Genomic DNA, 22,652 nt, shown 5'->3' with positions numbered 1-22,652 from the left:
CCATTAAAAATCCACCGAAGAAGATAAACAACAGGAGCTCTGCTGCTCGACAGTGACACTCCCGTCCAATGAGCGGCGGTAAAGCGCACGTATTGTTGCTGCTGAGCGGAATAAAATACACGAAGAAGAATTAGAATCGTGTTGGTGAGGAACTCGTGGGCTACAGCTGAAAAACGCGTGTTTCCTAATGTGAGTTGCATTTGTTTATATACATTTTATTTCTTTTAGTTATGATCTAATAGAGCACAGTTATCTGTTTATAGTGTTACTGTCGTTTAAAGTAAGAGTTTTAGCAAGTCAGACAAAAAGAAAAACTCCCTAAAATCATTTGCCGACCAAAGCTTGTGAAAATACTGAAGAAATCGAAGTAAATGTGATGTTTTGCAGCGAAGAAAATCTGTTCCTAGAATATAAATAGATGTTGCTTTGTAAGGGTGTCCTGTTAAAATACAGCCTTTATATTTTTACAATGGTCTTTACACCAAGGGTTGACAACTGGTAAAGCTAATCATTTTTAATTACACATTTTCGCTAGCATAACCATTTCTTTACGGAATAAAACCCACTTCTAATAAGACAAAAAATTTAATTAATATGTAAGATTACAAGAAAAATTCTGCAAGCTTCCAACAGCAACTTAACTGGCTAGTGAAAAAAGATACTCAAATTAAACAATGTAAATAATAGTATTAAAGATTGTGTAAGCCTTGACCCCCTTTCTGGCCATACCACTGAATAATGTTAGAGGGGGAATTTTCTTTCTTTCTTTTTTTTTTTTTTGTAAACACTCAATTACTGTCTTCAATAAAAAAAAAAAAACAATTACTAAAAATTGCATCTCTGGAACAAGATAGGCATCAACAATTAGACACAAGTAGAGCAATCCAAAAGAAGTATGATAAATGTTACTGTACTATTATTACGATTATCAATAGGTAAATACTGAAACAGTACCTATTTTTTAATTGACAATAGTCAGCATTCTGCATTGTATAGGAATTCTTTTCAAGCTAACTTTGTCTAAGTTGTCTCCTTTTCTGCTTATTGTCAGAGTTGTTTCCGTGGAACCCCATAATAATGGAAGCTAAATCTAAAAAACCTTTCACTGCGAAAGCTTCCAAGAAGTTTACTCTGAAAAGTAAAGGTAAGTTGACTTTCCCCAGGTGGCTGTACACACGGGACTTCTGGTTTTCACTCTTGTCTCCCTTTTTTTTAGACTCCCATACATTTGGAGGAAAACCTGGTGGAAAGCCGGGCACCAAAAAGCCTTTCAAGCCTTACAACAGTACAGAGAGAAAGGGCAGAGCGGGTAAAGCCAAAGATGGTGGTAAATTTACCTTCTCTAAAGGTGGGAAGTCATCGCTGGGCAAAAGGAGAGCCAACAATGTGGAAGAGGAGGGTGAAGGAGGTAGGATGCTCTTTGTTTAATGTGCAAGCTTAATGTTTCACTAAGGTGTGCAAATTGTTAATCCTCCTGATTATATCGGGTGATAATTGAACATTTTAATAGTTATTTTTAAGTGACTACCTATTTACACTTTATTTCTGCTTAGTCAGCCCTTCTATGTGCTAAGCTAACCAAAACATGTGGAATTCCTTCACAGTGTCAAAAGATGGAATATAGTCCGTCTGCAATAGGGCTGGGTATCGCCAGGTACCTCGCGATATGATGTACGATAATGGGAAATTTCATCCACAATAAATCACAATATCTGTCACTGAAGAAATTCAGAATGTATTTACTGCACTGAATCAATTTCAAAGGATTTTCAAAACATTGTCAATCAATTTCACATAAATGACAGCCAAGTAAAACAAAGTGTATACTGCACAGTGGCTCTTCTTAACACACACAGTGTAAATTAGTAAATATACACTCCTTACCTATTGTGTCAGTGTGTGTGTGTATATACAGTTGTTTTCATCATGTCTTGTATGTTGCAATAGGAAAAAAAATTATATTTGGCGCCAGCGAATCGATAACGTATCGCGAGATGAAACCTTGCGTAATATCGTCGTATCGATATTTTGGCACACCCCAAGTCTGCAACACATGGAACAATTACAAGAAGGCTTTAGTCCTGTCCACTAAATGTGATTTCTCGAGCAAACAGGACATATATTGTGAGCGAAGGGAAAAAATCTTCAGGTTAATATAGAGCTGGGCAATATTTCAAGATTCAAGATATATCGAGTTTTCTATTTTGGCGATATAGAAAATTGCATTATCTCTTATACCCATAAATATATATATATTTTATAGCTTATTTTGTATGAAAACATCTGTTTTTGAAGTCGCTGCTTTCCCTACTTCACAGAACAGCATGAAAAGCACAGTTAGATTGATTGCTGAGTGTGCCCTAACACAAGCCGCACTACAGAACTCACTCACACATGCTGTCCCTTAGTGGAGAAAAGGCCAAAAGTGTCACATATTGTGCAAATGTTTGTTAATAAATGTGCCTGTGTGGCATTTTGTACCAGCAATTTTAATCCTCAATTGCCTTTCTGATCAGTCTTCATTTGAATTAAAATTATCAAGATTTATATCGTGTATCGCCATTTAAAAAAAAATATCAATACGTTTTGTTCCATATTGCCCAGCTCTAGGTTACTATAAAATAAATACTTAAGGAGTGTAAGTTATTGTATATAAAATAGTTTGGAAGGAATATGAAACGGCAACTGCACAGGCTGTAAAACTCACAGCTTACTTTGACAAACATATTTCAGTAGAGTTCTGGTTGCATGGCCATCTCTTCATCAATTTACATTTTTGCATTTTGTTAAAGTTTTCTTGGCTTTCCCTAATCAGATATACGGTCATTACAGGCTATTAAACTTCCGGAAATCGTGTCAAACGTGTAATACGGTTAATAACGTTAACTATTGTTATTTATTTTATATTTATACACAATGGAAATGCGACGGAACGAGCATTAGATCACGTGAGTTTTGATGTCGAGTCGTTTGCTACACTTGCTAAAGCTACACATTGATTAGACCACATGTTTTACTGTGAAAAATACCATGGAGATATGCAATATTGTCCCAAAACATGTTGGTAAAAGTTTAGTCTGTCATATAGCAAAGGTGAAGTCTGTTATATTGCATCAAATTACGTCATATTTTGTACAAAAATTGACATTTTTGTCTGTATGACTAATCGTTGACAAAGACAAATTGAGTGTAAATGCGATATTTTACCAAAACATGCAAGTGAGGCTATATTCAATGTGATACTGCGATTTCTGCTTAAGCATCATAATAATAGTTGAATTAAAGAATAACAATAATGCCACTTTCATTTCAGAAAAGGAATTCTGTATTTTGTCCTTTTTCGCCGGCCAATCACGATCAATGTAACGCAAAGCCTTTTTTTACATGGTGTGAAAATGTGTTTATTTGTGTAAAATTGCCATCTCCAAATGCCGAATATCTGCTAGTTTTAGTTTAGCTGCTGAGCCTGTTTATGGTTCATTTCTGTTACAACCTAGTGGCACCAAAGATGTATGCAGAAACTACAGTAACAACAACAGTCTTTTAATAAACACGTCCAACAGTCTTCATGTAGTTGCGACATTATAAATTAATGACCTCAAAAAACAATGTGTTAGCAAGTGACTGACACTCATTGGCCTATCAGTGACCTACAGTCTGACATGTCATACTATTGCCTCGACCCGGGCTGCATAGTAGTGGGAAGCCCGATAGGCTGGGATGGATTAAACTTTGCTTGCAGATCATATAATGTTTTTGTCTTTATGTGCGTGTGTGTGTGCAAAATCAGGTCCAACGGCCAAGAGAACGAAAAATGGTTCTTCAGATATTGTTAAAAAGAAGCCGATGACAAAAGAGGAGCTGAAGAAGAACAGACAGCAGAGGAAGAGGGATCTGAAGAAGAACCGACAGGAGGCAGAGAGGAAGGACATGTTCCAGATCATCTGTCAGTCTAAACGAGTGTGGGGAGACCTCAGGAGGTAGCACACGCACACACACACACACACACACACACACACACACACACACACACACACACACACACACACACACACACACTCACACACACTCACTTACATTATTCTTAAGTCTTTCAGGCTTTTGTGTGCCACAGCACAAAGTTAAACCATATTACAGCTGACAGTAATTATTCTTTTCCTGCACATGTTGGTCAGTGACATCATTCTAAAGGATAGTAAATCCATTGACATTTGCAATCAGAAATTTGGATCACCTGGTTATAATTGTTAAGTTTTGCACAGAATACTTGAATTTAAGACAGCTTTGTAACATCAACATTTAAACCCTCAGGAAAAACTGGGAGAGGATCTTTAGACATCTCATCATTCACTTTTGATTTTATGGACTGTGATTTGATTATGAATTGATGCATCTAGATCACGTGTCAAACTCATGTCCCAGGGGCAAAATCCATCACTTTAGATCATCAAATTCACTACACAGGCGAAAGAAAACATAAATCATTGTGTGAATGAAACTCAACAATATTTGCAGGGGTCAGAGTTTTCCTGGTGTTTATATCGCATGATGGCAGTCATTTTTGATGTTGAAAATAACAAAAAAGTATTCAATAATATTTCCCTAAATTAAATTAAATAGAAATTGGTCAAAAATTCTAGGAAATTTAAAGTGAAGATCCTGATGGGACTGATGTCTATCACCTATTGCTTGAATATTGTCAGTTTCTTACATATTTTGTATTCTATGTATACGTGGAAGTCCAAACTAGGGCACAATAATGTTGAAATTACTAATTTTCCCGCATAAATTCTGTGGCCCACTTGAGATCAAACTGCTCCGTATTTGGCCCCTGAATTGAAATGAGTTTAACACCCCTGATCTAGATGAATGCTGATGAATTGATGTTTTTAAAAACTCAGCAATTGCATTCAGACACATTTACATTTTTACCTTTTATTAAACGAGCAGAGGACATCTGTAAACTGTTTAGTTAGAGCTGTATGATAAAGTGCCAAAGTAGCAGCATCTTTGCTTGTAACATACAATAAACAAGAACAGCTGTTTTAAATGATTCAGTTTATTATAAAGTACCATAGTGCTTTTAAAATACCCATTAATCTGTTAAAATATCCTTCTACAGTATTTTTTGTAATTTACCATTTAAATAATTGATTTTGGTTATTATTATTATTTTTCTCACCCCCAGAAAAAAGTGTGACAGCGACCAGAAGAAGAAGCTGATGAATGATCTTCAGGATTTAATCAAAGGGAAGATCAAACAGGTCAGTGTTTTCTGCTCACCTGGGCCAGACATTTTCCACAGCAATGTAGCCTGAATGAGTGTGAATAGAGAATCCTCTCTTCATATTTAGTTATCACTAATTCTAAATGAAACAGAGTGATTTGAGCTGACTCGTGCTAATTTAAAAGATGTGTGAGACAGTAGGGAGGTTAATTTCTCTCTGAATCTAAATGAACATAAAGTGAAACCACAAAAGCTGCAATAATGAATCAAATGGATGCATGGTGAGTCTTAATTATATAATTATATTTACAACATCACTGCTGCTCCATATTTTACCCCCTAACCCAAATATATAAACACTTATACTGAGTCGAGACCTGCATGTAAATAATTTGGTCCGCTCATCCTTTTATCACTTACGGTATATAGCGAAACTCAGATCTGTCGTCTCCAGAGCTGAGCTGGAGATGATTGTTTATGCTTTTGTCTCATCAAGGCCTGATTATTGTAATTCACTGTGTACGTGTCCAGAACGCTGCTGCCAAACTGTTGACTGGTTCATCCAGACGGTCTCATATGACACCTATTCTTAAGTCTTTACACTAGCTCCTTCAGTTTTTCTATCCTTTACAAAGTTCTTACTATTGTGTTTAGAGCCTTGCATGGTCAAGCTCCAGCTTATGTCACTGAGCTGTTGAGACCTTATAATACCAGCAGGTCCCTGAGGTCCTCTGACCAGGGTCTGCTGGTTGTTCCTCGCACAAGGTTAAAACCAAAGGTGACTTTGAGGTTGTGGCTCCTAAAACTTGAAACAGTCTTCCCCCAGAACTGAGAGCCCTGACCTCTGTTGAAGATATATGTTCACACTCGTCTTTGTCTAATCTGTCTGTATTTTGTATTGTGACCATTTTTGTATTAACTCTGTTTTATTTTTCTGATTGTGAAGCACTTTGTGACATTTCTGCTCTTGAAAGGTGCTATATAAATAAACTTTTACTTAAAGACAAAAATATCAACAATAAAATAAATCGAATTATGAAACGGCTTCCTTTAACACATTTAATGGTTTAGCAAACACCTCTTAGGGAGGCAGTTGATTGAAATCACCTTATGAAGTTAAAGTAAATGGATGTTGACAAAGTTCTTGGGAGTGAATGGAGTTGATTCAGGCTTGGTAGACTTATTGTAATTGTGCTCTCCTGTTAACAGATGGCGTTTGCTCACGACTCAGTGCGTGTGCTGCAGTGTTTCATCCAGTTCGGCAGCCACGAGCAGAGGCAGCAAGTGTTCGAGGATCTTAAAGGTTTCACTCTGTCATTGTTTCACATTGTCCAAAGTTGTCATTTGACACATCATCATGTTAGCAGTAGGGCTACTTCAGCTTGGTTTGAAATTTAAGTATATATTTTTTATCTAGAAATGCTACACACTATACAGACTAGATTAGCTGCTGTTTTGTGGGACGAATGCGAAGAATAGATAGTGTTTTTATTACGGTAGTGTACAAAATACGAGCATGACACCTCATTGATATAAAGGGCACCTTAAATTAAAATTTCAGACAATATCCAACTGTAATTGTTTTTAAATTTTTCACTTTATTTTTAGTCATAGAACCTTTTGTAAATTTAAATGCATAAAGTAAATTAATAAAATTTTATTCCCATTGTCATTATCCTTCACATTTGTACACTTAGAAATAAAAAATCTATAATGACACTTAACAGCATATTCACTGTGACATATAGTTCAACAGGAGTTGCTCCTGAGAACGAAGGAGAGGATGCGTTTCAATTTTCAGGTCATATTAAGAGCAAAGGCTTCCTGGTCCTAAGGTGCTTCAACAAACTCTCTATAGATAGTCTGCCCATGCATGTATGAATATATACATATGTAGGTGTGTTTGTGTACATGTACTGTATGTACTTGTGCAATGGGACGCATGTGTTTGTGTATATTGACATATGTAAAATTCTGTACATAACCTTTTCCCCTTTTATAACACTCATAATTTGATTGTAAATTTAGTTTCACATATATATATAGTGAAAGCCTATTTATATTTTTGTTGTTTTGCACATCACAAATATAGCTATTTTTTAAACATTTAATCTTTTTGTGTGTACATCGTTTTATGTCACACTTGCTTTGACAATGTAAACCTGTTTCTAATGGCAATAAAGAGATAGTTAGAGAGAGAGAGAGAGAATTACATGTGTGAGTCATGAGACAGCTCTCAGAGCCGTTTCGTTTGCGACCAACACATCACTACTCCTTTGATTCCTCCGTGTGGCTGATATGAGTCCCCACACACCGTGTACTGTGGCCAGGAGGCCTCAGTTTGAAATATTTTCTCAACTCTATTATTGCAGTACAAACAAATCTGACGTTGCACACATTTGAACCAAACAGCAGCAGTGTTGAAAGTCTTATGGCAGCCTCAGCCTTAGCCACAGAGATATTTGACAGACAGACAGAGATTCCTTGCTTTGAGTAATGGAAACCCCCCTATCACATTTGAAGTATAGAATTCACAGCAAAAGCTTATCTCGTAGCGTAAAGCTCTGTCACAAAAAATAATCTTTGGAATAGTTTGAGGAACACAACAAACAACTAAAAATTCTCTTTATTTGAGTATTGTGATAATATAAAGTGTACAAGGTTAGTTTCCACTCACCAGTCTGTATGCTCTTGCTTATTGCAGATGACATCGTTGGTTTGTGTAAGTCACAGTACGGCCGACACGTGGTGAAGAAACTGCTGATGTATGGGTGAGTGAGCGCTGACTTTAATGTTGAATATGAACATGTTTGTATCGTGGCTGAACTCCATGTATTTGGTTTCCTTCATAGAAACAAAGAGCTTGTTGCATCCGTCATACAAACCTTTAAAGGACACGTACGGTCGATGCTTCGTCACGCCGCCGCCTCCTCCATCATCGAGTACGCCTACAACGACAAAGCCGTGCTCGCTCAGAGATTACAACTCACAGACGAGCTCTATGGAACCACCTTTGCCGTCTGCAAGGTATGTAGACACCATGATGTCATGTGACATACCAGGCTGATGTAAAGTTGAAAATGAAGGCAGAAAAGATGAGTTCCCTTGGTATTTGTTGTTCAACGTTTCTCTGTCTCTCTACAGTCAACGGTGTGTAACACAATTGAACAGGTCCTGGAGTCCAATCCAGACAAGCTGAACAGCATCATTGATGAGATGAAGCAGATTCTCACCCCAATGGCTCAGAAGTAAGAGCAGAACACAAAGGACATGTATTACAGCTTCACCACAGGGTGGTGCTGCTAACACTTTTCTTCATAGTTAGCGTGGGCTGTATCACGTGACTTTTTAGCGTTTTGTTTATTTGGGCTCAATCTGATTGAAACATGTTCTTTAACCAGGGTTGGGGGTCAATTATAATTGTAATTGTTTAACTGATAATGAATTACAATTGTGAGGTAATTGTAAAAAAGGTTAGCTTTTTTAATCCTAATTAAATAGTAATTGAGCTCAGATAATTGACTTTGTAATTGTCATGGAAATTTGATAAAAACTCAATTGCACTTACAAATCTGTAGTTAATAATCCTAAAATTATGTTTCATATCAACTTCTCCCATGAACTGTCGATTCTCTTGAAGATCATTTTACCATAAAAAATAAAATGGAAATTAAATTGAGGGGTATACTGACAGAAAAAAGGCTTAGACGCCCAGTTGACCAATAGTTGATTAGGAAGCCTTCAACAATAACCGAAAGATGAAGAACAAATTAGACGATAGATAATATTTTTTGTGTACCGTAATTTCCGGGCTATATATATATTGGCCGTATTACAATAATTTTTGCAGTTTTCTAGGAAAAATCCACACAAATGCCACAGCCTAACATAGGGTGCACCTTATTGGCTGATGAGCGTGCCTTTCAGATGACTCAGCCAAGGTAGGCGGGCTGCTGTGTTCAAGTTGGGTTGCAGAGAAATTTCTGTGTTTCAACTGATAAGTTTCCTTTACTACATTAAGTCTCCTCCTCACTGCCCCACATCTACATATCAGTCCATTTACAGCTTTTTATGGTCACTTTTTACTGGAACCAGACTGATACACCACTTCGTCTGCTCTTCTTGCCGTGAACTACCGCGGAGGATACGGACAGCTTGTATCCAGGCGTCTCCATCAGCCTCAGAGTCCAGAGCATCGATGACTCCTGAACAAACCTAACGCAGTGATCTAACAACTTTATGCTGTTTATTCTTCTTTTACAAACTGGCTGACATTTACTTCATCTACGCTGCTGCTGCTGCAACGGGCTCTCGCTCTCTCTCGCTCTCTCTCTCTCTCTCTCTCTCTCCAAAACAGCTTTATTAGCATAAGAAAACAGGTTTACATTGCCAAAGCAAGTGTGAGAACCATGTACATATGAAACAATTAAATGTTATAAAATTTTGTGCAAAACAATAAGATTAAAATAAAATAATATAAAAGACTTTCACTATATATATGTAGATCGCTCACTGACAACACTTCTCTGTGTTGTTGCGATGACGAGGCAGTGTGCACCATGACAAAATGAGTGATCAGAATGATTAAGTACGAGCAAGAACGATTTAATGTCAACATTTTCATTGTTCCACCTGGTCTAACGTGACGGAGCTCAATTTTGTGGCAGCATGATGCTTGTAAAACTGGGAAAAATCCACAATCTAGCCGCGTCATTGTTTAAGCCGCAGGGTTCAAAGCGTGAAAAAAAAAAAAGTAGCGGCTTATAGTCAGTAAATTACGGTATTTTACAGCTGATTTAAAACATTATCATAAGAGATGCTAACACAAGAGGAAGGTTACGTTTATCAGCTTATTTATTTCAGGCTCAGTAATTGTGATTAATTGTAATGGAGAACGTAATTGTAATTTACTTGCAGGGGGAAAGTAATAATTGTAATTGGAAAAAATGCCGGTAATCGTAATTGAGTTGTAACATGGATAATTAAAGACGTAATTGTAATTTAAAAATGTAATTGACCCAACCCTGTCTTTAACTTGCATTGTTACAAGGCAAAGCATTAAGTAACATGTTCGAAGCCATACATCAATTGGTTAGAAAAATATAACAATGAAGTTATGTAAAATCTGTGTTGTTCTTAGTCATTTATTTAGTCTATGGATAGTTAAGAAAAAGTTTTATAAACATGCAAAGGAAAAGGGTTGATTTGGCTCAAGAGCAGCAGGTTGAGACTTTGTATTGTTGTAATGAGTCACATCAGGATCACCTGCCCCCCTAGTGAAAATGTCCGACTGTATTTCAGGGAGCAGGTGATCAAACATTCTCTGGTCCACAAAGTCTTCCTGGATTACTTCCTGTTTTCTCCGGACAAACCAAAAACGGTGAGATCAGTCATCCTGTCCTCACACATGATGTCTCATTTACCTTCTCTCACCATCATCTACATATCTCACACTAACAGGAGATGATTGAGTCCATCAGAGAGTCCGTGGTCTACATGGCTCACACACACGATGGAGCACGAGTGGCAATGCACTGTCTGTGGCACGGTACAGCCAAGGTAAACACACGCACTACCACACTACACTGAGCAGTAGTGGTAGCACTAACATTTCCCGCCAGAATGCAGTGCAGCACATTAAGAACACTAGCAATGCACGGGAAAAAAAATTGGTTTTCGGCTGAAACACTTATCTCGTTAAAACAAGCCAACCAAAACAGGACGTGAACAAACACTGCGATCAGCGGCCGCACTTGTCTGGAAATGGGCCAACGTTTTACAGAGATCCTCTGATCTTCATCACGACTGTACTTGGTCCGCGTTATAAAGTAAATCAGCGCGCACAACTTAATACTATAATAAAGCAGGGAAGCTCAAGAACTTCAATGCACTTTGTGTTTTATTGAGACAACATACGGTGCATACGGAAAATATTCACAAAAGGGATTCAATTCATTTTTTTCCTCAAAATTCTACATATAATACCCCCCAAGTATTCACAGCCTTTGCTCAGTACTTTGTTGTGGCACCTTTGGCAGCAATTGCGGCCTCAAGTCTTTTGGAATATGAAGCCACAAGCTTGGCACATCTATCTGTGGCCACTTTGGCCCATTCCTCTTTACAGAATCTCTCGAGCTCCATCAGGTTGGATGGGGAGCGTCGGTGCACCGCTATTTTCAGATCCCTCCAGAGATGTTCAATGGGATTCAAGTCTGGGCTCTGGTTGGGCCACTCTAGGACATTCACAGAGTTGTCCTGAAGCCACTCCTTCGATATCTTGGCTGCGTGCTTAGGGTCGTTGTCCTGTTGAAAGATAAACCGTCCCCCCAGTCTGAGGTCAAGAGCGCTCTGGACCAGGTTTTCTTCCAGGATGTTTCTATACATTACTGCATTCATTTTTCCCTCAATCTTGACTAGTCTACCGGTTCCTGCTGCTGAAAAACATCCCCACAGCATGATGCTGCCACCACCATGCTTCACTGTAGGGATGGTATTGGCCAGGTGATGAGCGGTGCCTGGTGTCCTCCAAACATAACGCTTGGCATTCATGCCAAAGAGTTAAATCTTTGTCTCATCAGACCAGAGAATTTTGTTTCTCATGGTCTGAGAGTCTTTCAGGTGCCTTCTGGCAAACTCCAGGCGGGCTGCCATGTGCCTTTTACTAAGGAGTGGATTCCGTCTGGCCACTCTACCATACGGGCCTGATTGGTGGAGTGCTGCAGCGATGGTCGTCCTGCTGGAAGGTTCTCCTCTCTCCACAGAGGAACCCTGGAGCTCTGTCAGAGTGACCATCGGGTTGTTAGCCCCTCCCCCCTCACTAAAGCGCCTCTTCCCTGATCACTCAGTTTAGAGGGACGGCCAGCTCTAGGAAGAGTCCTGGTGGTTCCAAACTTCTTCCATTTACGGATGATGAAGGCCACTGTGCTCATTGGGACGTTTAAAGCAGCAGAAATTTTTCTTCCCCAGACCTGTGCCTTGCGACAATCCTGTCTCGAAGGTCTACAGACAATTCCTTCGACTTCATGCTTGTTTTGTGGTCTGACATACACTGTTAACTGTGGGACCTTATATAGACAGGTGTGTGCCTTTCCAAATCATGTCCAATCAACTGAATTTACCACAGGTGGACTCCAATTAGGCTGTAGAAACATCTCAAGGATGATTAGTGGAAACAGAATTCACCTCAGCTCAATTTTGAGCTTGATCTCAAAGGCTGTGAATACTGATGTACAAGCTTTTTTTTATTTTTAATAAATTTGCCAAAAATCTCAAATGTTTTTAAGTTGTCATTATGTGTAGAATTTTGAGGAAAAAAGTGAATTTTATCCCTTTTGGAATAAGGCTGTAACATGATAAAATGTGGGAAAAGCGACGAGCTGTGAATACTTTCCGTATGCACTGTATTTAATTCGACACTCTTTCAGCAGCTCAGTCAGTTATAAGCTTGTACAATATTATTTAATGTATGAGTGGGATCCAGTTAAACATTTCATTTTTTAAATTCAATTTTATATCGTGCATTTTTGGAATGCCAGTGCAAAATAAATATTCTCATATTTTTAATTGATGTATTATTTGAAGCATTAATATTAATTTATACAATTACAATGCTTTCATTTTAGTGAGGTTAATAGCATTCAGAGCCATAAATGCAATCGTACTAATAATTTGCACAATAGTTTATTTTGGTTTTCGGTCTTGGTTTGATCATTTTCGGTTTTTGGTTTCAGCTAAGTGTTTTCATTTTCATTTCATTTTTTGGTGGTGATCACAGAGTAAAACCTCTGACTCTGCTGCACTGTTGTGGAAATTTGTAGATCATTGGAGCACAGCAACATGAAAGAGAAGGGCCTAAATTAGTTTGTCTCGTCATATCAAAGTCACTTTTAGATCAAACAATATACAATGAATAATTCAACCCAATGGTTTTGTAATCAGAGCTTTAAGGTCTCATATCATGCTTTTTTCACCCATCTCCATTTGTTCTAAGAACCCCAAAAACATAGCATTTGAGGTTTATTTTCCCAAACTAAGTTTTAGCCTCTGAAAGTCACTTTCTGAGCACTGAGTACTTTCGCCACTACATACATAGACTGTAGAAAATACATAAATAGCACTGCACGAGGGACGCTGAAATACTCACCTTTGTGGGCGTGTCTGTTTACCATGTCAATCACGGCAGAGAGCTTCCTGGAGGCGCGGCTTCTCCAACTCAGTGCCGCGTCAAATTCATCCCCAAAGTGGGAACGCGTCATCAAATTGGAGCGAGGTGTTTGGGCTCGCCCTGCAGTAAGAAAGGAGCAAATCACCCTCTAACTAACAATTGAGGGAATCAATGAAAAAAACACTTTGGGCATGTGTTTGAAGCCCTAATAGCATTTTTATGATGTTTAAAGCACAGAAAAGTAAATTTAGGATAACATGGGCCCTTTAATGTCTTCTAATAACTATTTGTATTTTGTTGTTTCAGGACCGAAAAGTCATCATCAAAACCATGAAGACTTACATGGTGAAGTTTGCCACAGTGAGTTCTTGTCTGCGCGCGCACACAATACACACATGACACATCATCAGATGTAGCTAAAAGTGTTTTGTCACATTGTTGTAAAAGATCAAAAGTGAGTTTCAATTGTGGTATGGAATAAATAAAGGCCAATACTGGAAATAATAGTGGCAACTAGTTTGCATATGTCGCTGTGGGCCCATGAGCAAGGCCCTAAACCCTAAATGCTCCTACTGCTCCTCGGGGATGGGTTAAAAATAGAGAACCATTTATGTTTGTGAAGTGTGTAAATAAAAAAAAAAGGTGAATTACTATTGCTATTACTGATGATTTAAGCGGGCAAACAAACATTTTCACGATTCCTCAGACCTTCAGAACTGGCGTAGGAAGAGCAATTTGTGTTTATGAAAGTGATGAATCTTTATGTGCGTGCTGTGTGAGTACAGGGAGAGTTTGGTCACCTGGTTCTCTTGGCCATATTCGACTGTGTGGATGACACCAAGCTGGTGAAACAGGCTGTGCTTTCAGTAAGGCTGATCCACCATCCCTGTGTTGAGAAACAGACTGAAATACCTCTGAGGCTTCTGTAAAACTTGTAATTTATGTTTCACTTGCTCAGGAGATCCTGTCCTCATTGGACGAGGTCATTGGGAACAAATACGGGAAGAAGGTTCTGTTGTACCTGCTTAGCCCCAGAAACCCAGCTCACCTGCTGCCAGAGATCATCACGGTGTTGCAGCAAGGAGATGGCAATACACACAGGTAATAATATACAAGTATTATTTATACAAGTATTGTGTTTAAAATATACTATATAAAAGTCCTGTTACATTATTGGCCCTATGCACCTCACATTATTGATAGAGATCTTTGTTAAAAAATAAATAAATACAAATGAAATAAAGACTTTTCTGAGGAAAAATTGATATTGGTACCAAAGATGTAAAAAAAATAAAAATAAAATTTGAGATAATCTTAATTATTATTATTATTTGTTTTACTAATATTTTTTTAATTGTATTTATTATTTATCCATTTGTATTATCTTTTTTTCATTCTTTTTTATTTTTAGTATTTTCATTCATTTTTAAAATCTATATATTTTGCAGCTGCCCTTTGGTCTTTGGGGGGCTGGGAGCGGGGGGAATCGTTTCTTACGGGCCCTCTCACATTCAGAACATGTAGCTCTGGACCTCCACTGTCTGGGTCAGTCATAAAGCTGGAGGGTAGGCTCCCTCTCAATAGGTTCTGGAAGCTGCCCTCCACATGTTATTCTAGCAGCTTTGGGTTGGCCGTCTCCTAATTGGGTCTGGTGGTTGCTCAGTGCCTGAAAGGAGACCCGGACAGGGGAAATTAAAAGGAGAAAAAAGTGGCATAAGAAAAGGAGTGGAGGAGGCCTGGGGGGAGGGCGGTGCCGTGGCCCCCTTGTGTCTGTTGTGTTGGGCCCCTCGGCCACTTGGGGCACCAAGGCTACCAACTGAGTCCTGGTTAATGTAGATATTTTTTTTTGTTATCATTATTATTATTACCATCATTATTGTTATTACATCTTATTTCATTATTAATATACATTTTTCCTCTCCTGTTTCTATCTCTCACACACACTGTTTACTAGGGGTTAAACGACAACATAATTTTAAAGGTCGACTCTTTGTGCATACTAGTCGAGTCAACGTCGACTAGTCATCAAAAGTCACCAAAAGCCGAAGCCGAGCAGAGTAGCAGCCGAGTGCAAAAAAAAAAAAAAAAGGCAGCAGAGTGCCGGTGTTGTGCCAAAATTTGTGACCGCAGGTGCGACAGTTCCAACCCCTGCGGCTTCTCGGCGGACATTAATTCTTCACACAGATTTTTTTCAGGTCACAGACTTTGGCACAGCACTGCCAGCCCCTGGAACACGGGACATGCTATAGAAGCTAAGTAAACCCAGGAACACTGCTGCTTCGCCTACCGTGAGTCTACGGTAACTGTTACGCCCCGAGGCTTCCTCAGAGCCGGGTGTTTAGACTTTGTTTGGGATGTTTTTACGGTAGCTTCGGCTTCCTTCACCGAAGCAGGTGTTGTGCCAAAGTCTGTGACCCAAAGAAGTCTGTGACCGCTGCAGCTTCTCGGCGGTAGAGAAGAAGAGTCTAAACCTCTCCGTAGCTATTAAGGAACTATTTAAACATGACGCTCTGGTGGGTGAAGTAAATGCAGACTGCAGAATAAATGCATGTTTTAGAGGGAGTAAATGTCCGCCAAGAAGCCGCAGGGTTTGGAATTGTTGCCAACTGCGGTCATAGATTTTGGCACAACGGCGGTCTTCCCCTGCTGACGCAGCCTCCGTCCTGCGCTGCTTATGTTTTCACAGACATGTTTCCACTACAGCTAACGTTAGCATGTATGTTTGCCATAGTATCTGCAGCTGCAGTTTGAGGAGAAACGCTTGATGTTGTGCTGCATTGCCGTGCAGGGGTACTAGGACCCTCGTTTGCTGTGTTGCACCACAATCTTGGGCAAAAGTCATTTACTGCGACTTGTCGTCACGTAGACAGTCGCGTGACGACACTACTGTTCAACCCCTGCTGTTTACTGTACTGTAAAAATTTGTAAATGTTGTATGCTGTCAGGGTATCGCATTGTTGTTTGTTCCTGTCTTTTGTCTTGTATGTTGCAAAGCAAAATAAATAAAAAAAAGAATTAAACGGGTGGAGATCAATAGTTTAATATCAATAGTTTAAATTAGGAAGGAAAGAGAGAAAAGATAAAGGTAGAAAGCAGATAAAAAATAGGTTTTGTGACCAAGTTACTCTGATTCATTTCTTTAATCCTTATCCATGGCTTCAGGGCTGGTCCAAACACTTAAAGAATCTCAGTGTTCACTAATCACACTGCCAAGTGTCTGATTAGATGCAGGTTCTCACAGTCTGAGATCTGATTTCCCCCACCATTAGTAAAAAGGATGCCGCCGTTAGACGTAAGGAGCTGCTGGAGGTGGTCTCCCCTCCCCTGCTGGAACATCTCCGTGACAACGCTTCCAGCATGGCCATGGATAAAGCCACCAGCGTCACCATCACCGACATCTTGACGAGAGCTTGTGGGGATTTGCAGCCAGCCATGAAGGCCGTGGCTCAGCTGGCCAATCAGGAGCTGGTTCCAGGGGGCGTCGACGGACAGGTGTGTGGCCACACCGGTGGAGGGGGCGGGGCTTTGGCTCTATTAACATGATGTCATGTCCTCTGCAGCTTCACATGGCTGAACACCCAGCCGGTCACCTGGTGCTCAAGTGGCTCATCGAGCACGACAGCACGTTGGCAAAGGCAGGAAAAGAAGGTAATAAATGAGAGCACGTGTATGATTTTCTTTTGCTGATTCACTGCATTCTTTGAGTGATTAGTTAAAGTGTTGCTCAGAATAATGTTGTAATTGATGAGACTCGAACAAGGTGTGATAGTGTTTGAAGAGCCTTAACATGTAAGAAATGCCTTAATTAAAAACTATGATTTCATGTGGCTATTTAAAGTAATAAAGTAATCAATATGGATCCTTAAGAACACAACATGGTACATTTTTACTACAACAAAGAAATACCTTTATGCACTTTAGAAATGTAAGTCGGAGCTATCAAGGAACAGGGTTTAGTTATCGCTCTTCCTTTCTTTAAATATGTAGAGAAATTATGGCTCATTCAACCACAAGAAATGGTCTTAATGGTCTTTACGCTCTCGAAACAGCACAAAAGGCTCAGCTGGCAGAGAGTAGTTATAAAAACAGGAACAAAGCAGTCTGTGCATATAGAACCCTCCATACCGTGTGCCTATGCTTATTAGGAGCTATCTTTATGGCATTTGCTCTGAAGCCTGACCGATTAACCTTAATCGCATCAGTTTTAAGGTTTTCACTACAGCAATAACCTAACGTCAGATGTTGGAGGTTTTTTCTTCCGTTTTTATCATTTGAGTGATATATATGTTCACCAATCAGAATTGCCGAGAACCGCCATCCTGGGCTGCTGGCCAATCAGAGATGGCTACAGGACACAGGCTTGTATGCGCTACAGCAAGTCTCTTTTTTTTTTTTTTGCTACAGTGAGTCACTGAGTGCACTAACAACTACACTAGGGGCCTATAAAATCCTAGAATCGAACAATAAAAACGGAATCTACTGTTGAACGCTTAAATGGACAGAATCAGATATTTTTTCATGCAGAAATGTCCTTTCCACTCTCATCTTGGCCGCTTCAAACACCACCTAAACACCATCTAACCTGGCCAAGAACTATGCAAATCATCCCTGACTCCTAAATCAGAGCCGACCGATGCCTGCTTAACGTTAACTTGTCTGTAAAAGCTCCGTTCGCTTCTCATGTAGCGCTACTGTGCTCTGTGAAAACAGCATCGGCTTTAATCAGCTTCACCTGCTCAGAGCATGTAAACATCTACTCACAGCTACAGAAGATCTGTGGTAAAAGTTGTTTTTTCTGAAAAAATTGATTAATGTTTCAAAAAAAACGGAATAAAAAAAATAATGTGGGGGTGGTGTTTTATCTCAGTGGGTTGAGCGCCCGCCCCATAAATGGAGGCTGTAGTTCCTCACCTGCAGCCGGTCCCAGGTTCGATTCCCGGCTTGGGACCCTTTGCTGCGTGTCATTCCCTGCTCTCCCTTTCCTGTCAAGCAACTGTCATATAAAGGCCACTAGAGCCCAAAAAATCCTTTAAAAAAAAAAAAAATAATGTGGAAAATAGAATTTGAAAAAAAAAAATTCATATGCATTTAAATGTATAAAATATTTTTTTTAAAGCGAATCAAAATCGCAATATCTGTCAGAAAAATTGCAATTAGGTTTTTTGTCAAAATCGTGCAGCCCTACTTGCTCTACAGCCGTAGTTTGTCTGTGTATGAGACTACAGCATGTTTCTCAAACAATGCACATTTAGTTACTCATACTGTTATAAGGGCTAATGTTAGCATATGCGCAGTCAAAACATAAAAAAAGCAAGTTTTCTCACCTTTGAAGTGGAGTTCTTGTTGGCTGAAATGTCAACATTTCCATCCTGACACAGATGACACTGGGTGATACAGCTGTTCTGTTTCATAGTCTGTAGTGTCAACATGGGTTGATTGTGAAGCCTGGGATGTTCTGCCTCTTTTGGCTGTGAGTCGCACGCCGTCGTTTCCACCATATTTCACGTAAATTAGTCACATTACTTCAGTGTTTGTGGGACCGTGGAGATTTTGTGTGCGGTCATGTGACCGCCTGGCTCCGTTTGATTGGTGAATAGAGTCCGACATCACCACTAGTGACTTGAACAAAGTTGTGCGACAGCGTGCGAGGCAGAAGTTTCCCTGACAAACCAAAACAAATAGGATGTGCAAAATACTCAAGTAAAAGGTATGTTGCATTAATGAATGAGTATATCAGAATATTAAACGATCCACTTAATCTGATTTGTACTAAACATTTACCGTATTTTCTGGGATATTGAACGCACCGCTGTATTGGCCACATTTCAATCATTTAGCAATTTTCCAAGAAAAATCCACACAGGTCACATAGGTTGCACTCTATTGGCTGAGGAGGGTGCCCTTCAGCTGACACGGCCAATCAGAACGGGCAGGTAGGAGGGCTGCTATACTCCCATTCGCTTTAACAGAGATTTCTGTGTATTCTAATGAGTTACAACTAATAAGTTTCCTTCTCCACATGAAGTCACCTCCTCACTGCCCCACGTCTACATATCAGACCATTTACAGCTTTTTATTGTCTCTTTTTACTGGAACCAGGCTGATACACCGCTGCTCCTTAGTCAGTTCCTCTTACCGTGCACAACCACGGAGCGATCACCTTGAGTCTGAGCTCTGAGTCAGAATACGGACGCGATCAAAAGTAGTGGCTTATCGTCTAGAAATGATGCTATTCACTTTTCTCAGGCTCCATGTAAACTCACTGAGTTTTTTGGTCACTTGTTGCTGATGTGGAACTCTTTTTCCATCAGAGCGGTTTGGTAGGATCCTGGTGGACACAGTGGGGACCGAAGTGATGAAGAGCTGGGTCAGAGTCAACAGGGGGGCCATGGTACTGAGCAGGTAATAATCGTCTCAGAATTATTTAATGTGGGTTTAAAAGCTCTGCTTGTTTTTTCTTACTTGGCATCTGTGATTAAGGGTGCCTAACAGCTGTGTGCGCAGCCTTTTTATGTGTCGTTAGAGTAGTAAAGGTTCTCGGTCTCCTACTGGTTTCATTATTTATGTTTTAACCTTGTTCTATAAATCCTAGAAATGACAACTATGCCTCCCCCTGTGTCTCATTTGTCTCTAACGTTTAGCCACGTAAACATGTTTAGGATGAAGTTGCTGTCCTGTTATTTGCTGATGACGTGGTGAAATGGTACCTCATTAATGTTCTGCTTGATTTTTCAGCCTCCTGAACAGCTGTGATGAGACGGTAGCTGCAGAGGTGAGAACAGCGCTGAAGTCCATCACCTGTGAGCTCAGCAGCATCAGCAACAACAAAGGAGTGGAAATCCTGCTGGAGAAACTTAAATAGAAACTGAGTGTTAATGTGGAAACGCATCATTTGGATTTGTTCTTCTGAGACGTGATCTCAGCTCGAGATAACAGACACTGCCATCTACACATTCTGTGTGTGCGACCAGTGGATATCCATCCATGTCTTGTCTTGAAGAAAGCCAGGAATTAAACTGTTTAAACAATGTAAGTTGGAAAAATGTTAACCAATCTCTTGTCAAATGTCAGTTGTTTTTTGTTTTAAAATAAAGTATTTCTTAATCCTGTTTGATGTCATCTTGTTTTAAGAAATGTTTAAATATTGTAAACAAAACCCTATTAAAATTTCCTAATGCCAAGGTTCCCAAAGTGGGGTACGCAAACTGTATTAGGAGGTACGTGAATGAAAATGAAAAACAGTGTGACAACAATGGAAACCAGATATAAAAAGACCAGCAGTAAGGAGCCACCATGCATTGCCAGAAATTACACATTGACCTCTGTAAGACTGCCCTCTAGTGGTGAGCAAAAAAATAAATGTAAATAAAAACAAACGAGTGATAATTCTGAATAAGATGTCTTCTTGTGTGCTTAAAGATTATTGTTTTTTTGTAATATATTATAGAACATGAAATTCAGGGACACATTTCACTGGGGATACATTTTATGACATCACATGATGTGTGTAGGGGTACATGGCTTCAGGTTAAATGTCTGAAGGGGAGTTTGGGAACCCCTGGTAATGAAGACACACCCCCTCCCACCAGATCTAATAACTGGTCTTTCTTGTCAATTTTTTTTTTTTTTTTTTTGTTGTGAAGTATGTTTTATTTCAATGACATCTGTGTTGGCTATTAGCTTAGAGTAACATAAAAATATTTACTTTAACACAATTGCAGCATAATCTTGGTCTAATTTGATATGTGTGGCAGTCTATACACTGGGTTTTAAAAAAAAAAAAGGCTTCTAAAGCTGCATCCTGACATTTACAAGAAAATAAGACTAGTTATATTTTAACATGGCTATTTTCATAAACAATATAGTAAAACACTTTAGTGTCTTTAGGTTCTTTGACAACTATTTTAACAAAAAGTGTTTTTATTTAAAAAAAAAAGCCTGAAAGATGGTGAGTTGATGATTAACAAGGTTTGTTTTTTGGTGTAATTTTGTGATAAATTAGGTGTCTGTGAAGCAAGCAGTACATTTTGAAACATAGCCCCAAACCTCCACGCTACTTGACATTCTGATTGGTAGCTTTTACTTTGAGTCACAAGAACCGCTTCATACGTTCATAGTCAATGTAATAACAGAAATCCAACTGGTGTTGCTCACATAGGGTTTGTCTTTGGAACCTACTGCTTGTTGCATACATCTTATGATGCATGCAGGAGGAGGCCACACCCCTTCTCAAAGGCACGTTGCTGCTCTGCCTCTATTCCCATAGCGTGTTTTTATGTGTTTGCGCATGCGCAGTCAGTTCCCGAAGATGAAAACCATTTACGTAACCGCGCTATGTTTAATGCTATACGTAAGTTCACAGTGCATTAGTGAATTGATATCACGTGACCGCTGCTACGTTCTCTAGCTAGTGGGCGGGATAACACTACAGTCAGGATGACAGCACTAGAGACGATAAAGAAACTTTATTTTGAGGAAAAATGACAGCTTTTAAAAGATGGGAGACCAACACCTGAGCTACCAGAGCTTCAGCAAAGGTAAGGTCAGAAAATTGTTCGTATTTTCTACAGTGAATGGTACAAAAGGAAGGATTGGCTTTGTGGATGCTCCTCAGGCTGTTCTGAGTTGTTGTTGTTGTCATTTTCTCCATGTTTCTGTGTTTCCAACACAAACAACGGATGCGCTGCCATATTATGAGATATATCTTGTTGGGAGAGTATGGAGGCTATATTAAATAATTATTTATGTTTCTTTAATGATGTTTTACAATGTTGATTTTGTTAGATGGCTAAATACTTGTTCAATACTTGTTGGGTTTTTTTCTTTCTTATTATGAATTTTATATTTTGATAAGCGCATTGAGATGACTTTATTGTGAATTGCGCTATACAAATAAAGTTGAATTGAATTGAATTAACACTTGCCAGCAGAAACATACGAAATTGTCATTGGTGTTGACATTGGTGGTCTCGATTTGGAACGCCCTGCCTACCCCACCCTAGTGCTCACGACATGTCACTGCTCATAATGTATAATGTGTAAGTTAATACTCCTCAAAGTGCAGCTTCCACCACTCTCACTCTGGTTCTCCTATTGCAAACCTGCATTCAAATAATGGTGGTGAACTGTCTGTTGTTTCTACACCAATCAGAGTGAATCTTATCACATCTCAGACTGATCTCCTCTTTACGATGCTTTGATGTAGTGTGCTTGCCAAATCTTCCTCATTAGAAAACCAAATGGATCCACAAGTGTGATCAG

General features: G+C 39.3%; 1 protein-coding gene across 1 annotated transcript; it reads left to right on the top strand.

The window, feature by feature from the left end:
- Positions 1-58: 58 nt before the first annotated feature.
- On the top strand, positions 59-20,500 carry pum3 (pumilio RNA-binding family member 3). Its single transcript, XM_028462489.1, has 18 exons — positions 59-189; positions 1,052-1,144; positions 1,217-1,408; positions 3,791-3,980; positions 5,189-5,264; positions 6,437-6,530; positions 7,932-7,998; positions 8,080-8,254; positions 8,372-8,475; positions 10,529-10,607; positions 10,688-10,786; positions 13,698-13,751; positions 14,177-14,257; positions 14,350-14,492; positions 16,661-16,883; positions 16,952-17,039; positions 19,703-19,793; positions 20,127-20,500. The coding sequence occupies exons 2-18, from the start codon at positions 1,078-1,080 to the stop codon at positions 20,251-20,253; spliced, it is 1,950 nt and encodes a 649-aa protein (XP_028318290.1). The 5' UTR covers positions 59-189; positions 1,052-1,077; the 3' UTR covers positions 20,254-20,500.
- Positions 20,501-22,652: the final 2,152 nt, after the last annotated feature.

The sequence above is a fragment of the Gouania willdenowi genome, chromosome 12 (assembly GCF_900634775.1).
Source record: "Gouania willdenowi chromosome 12, fGouWil2.1, whole genome shotgun sequence".
NCBI classification, from domain to species: Eukaryota; Metazoa; Chordata; class Actinopteri; order Blenniiformes; family Gobiesocidae; genus Gouania; species Gouania willdenowi.
This window is presented reverse-complemented; position numbering and strand designations above follow the sequence as displayed.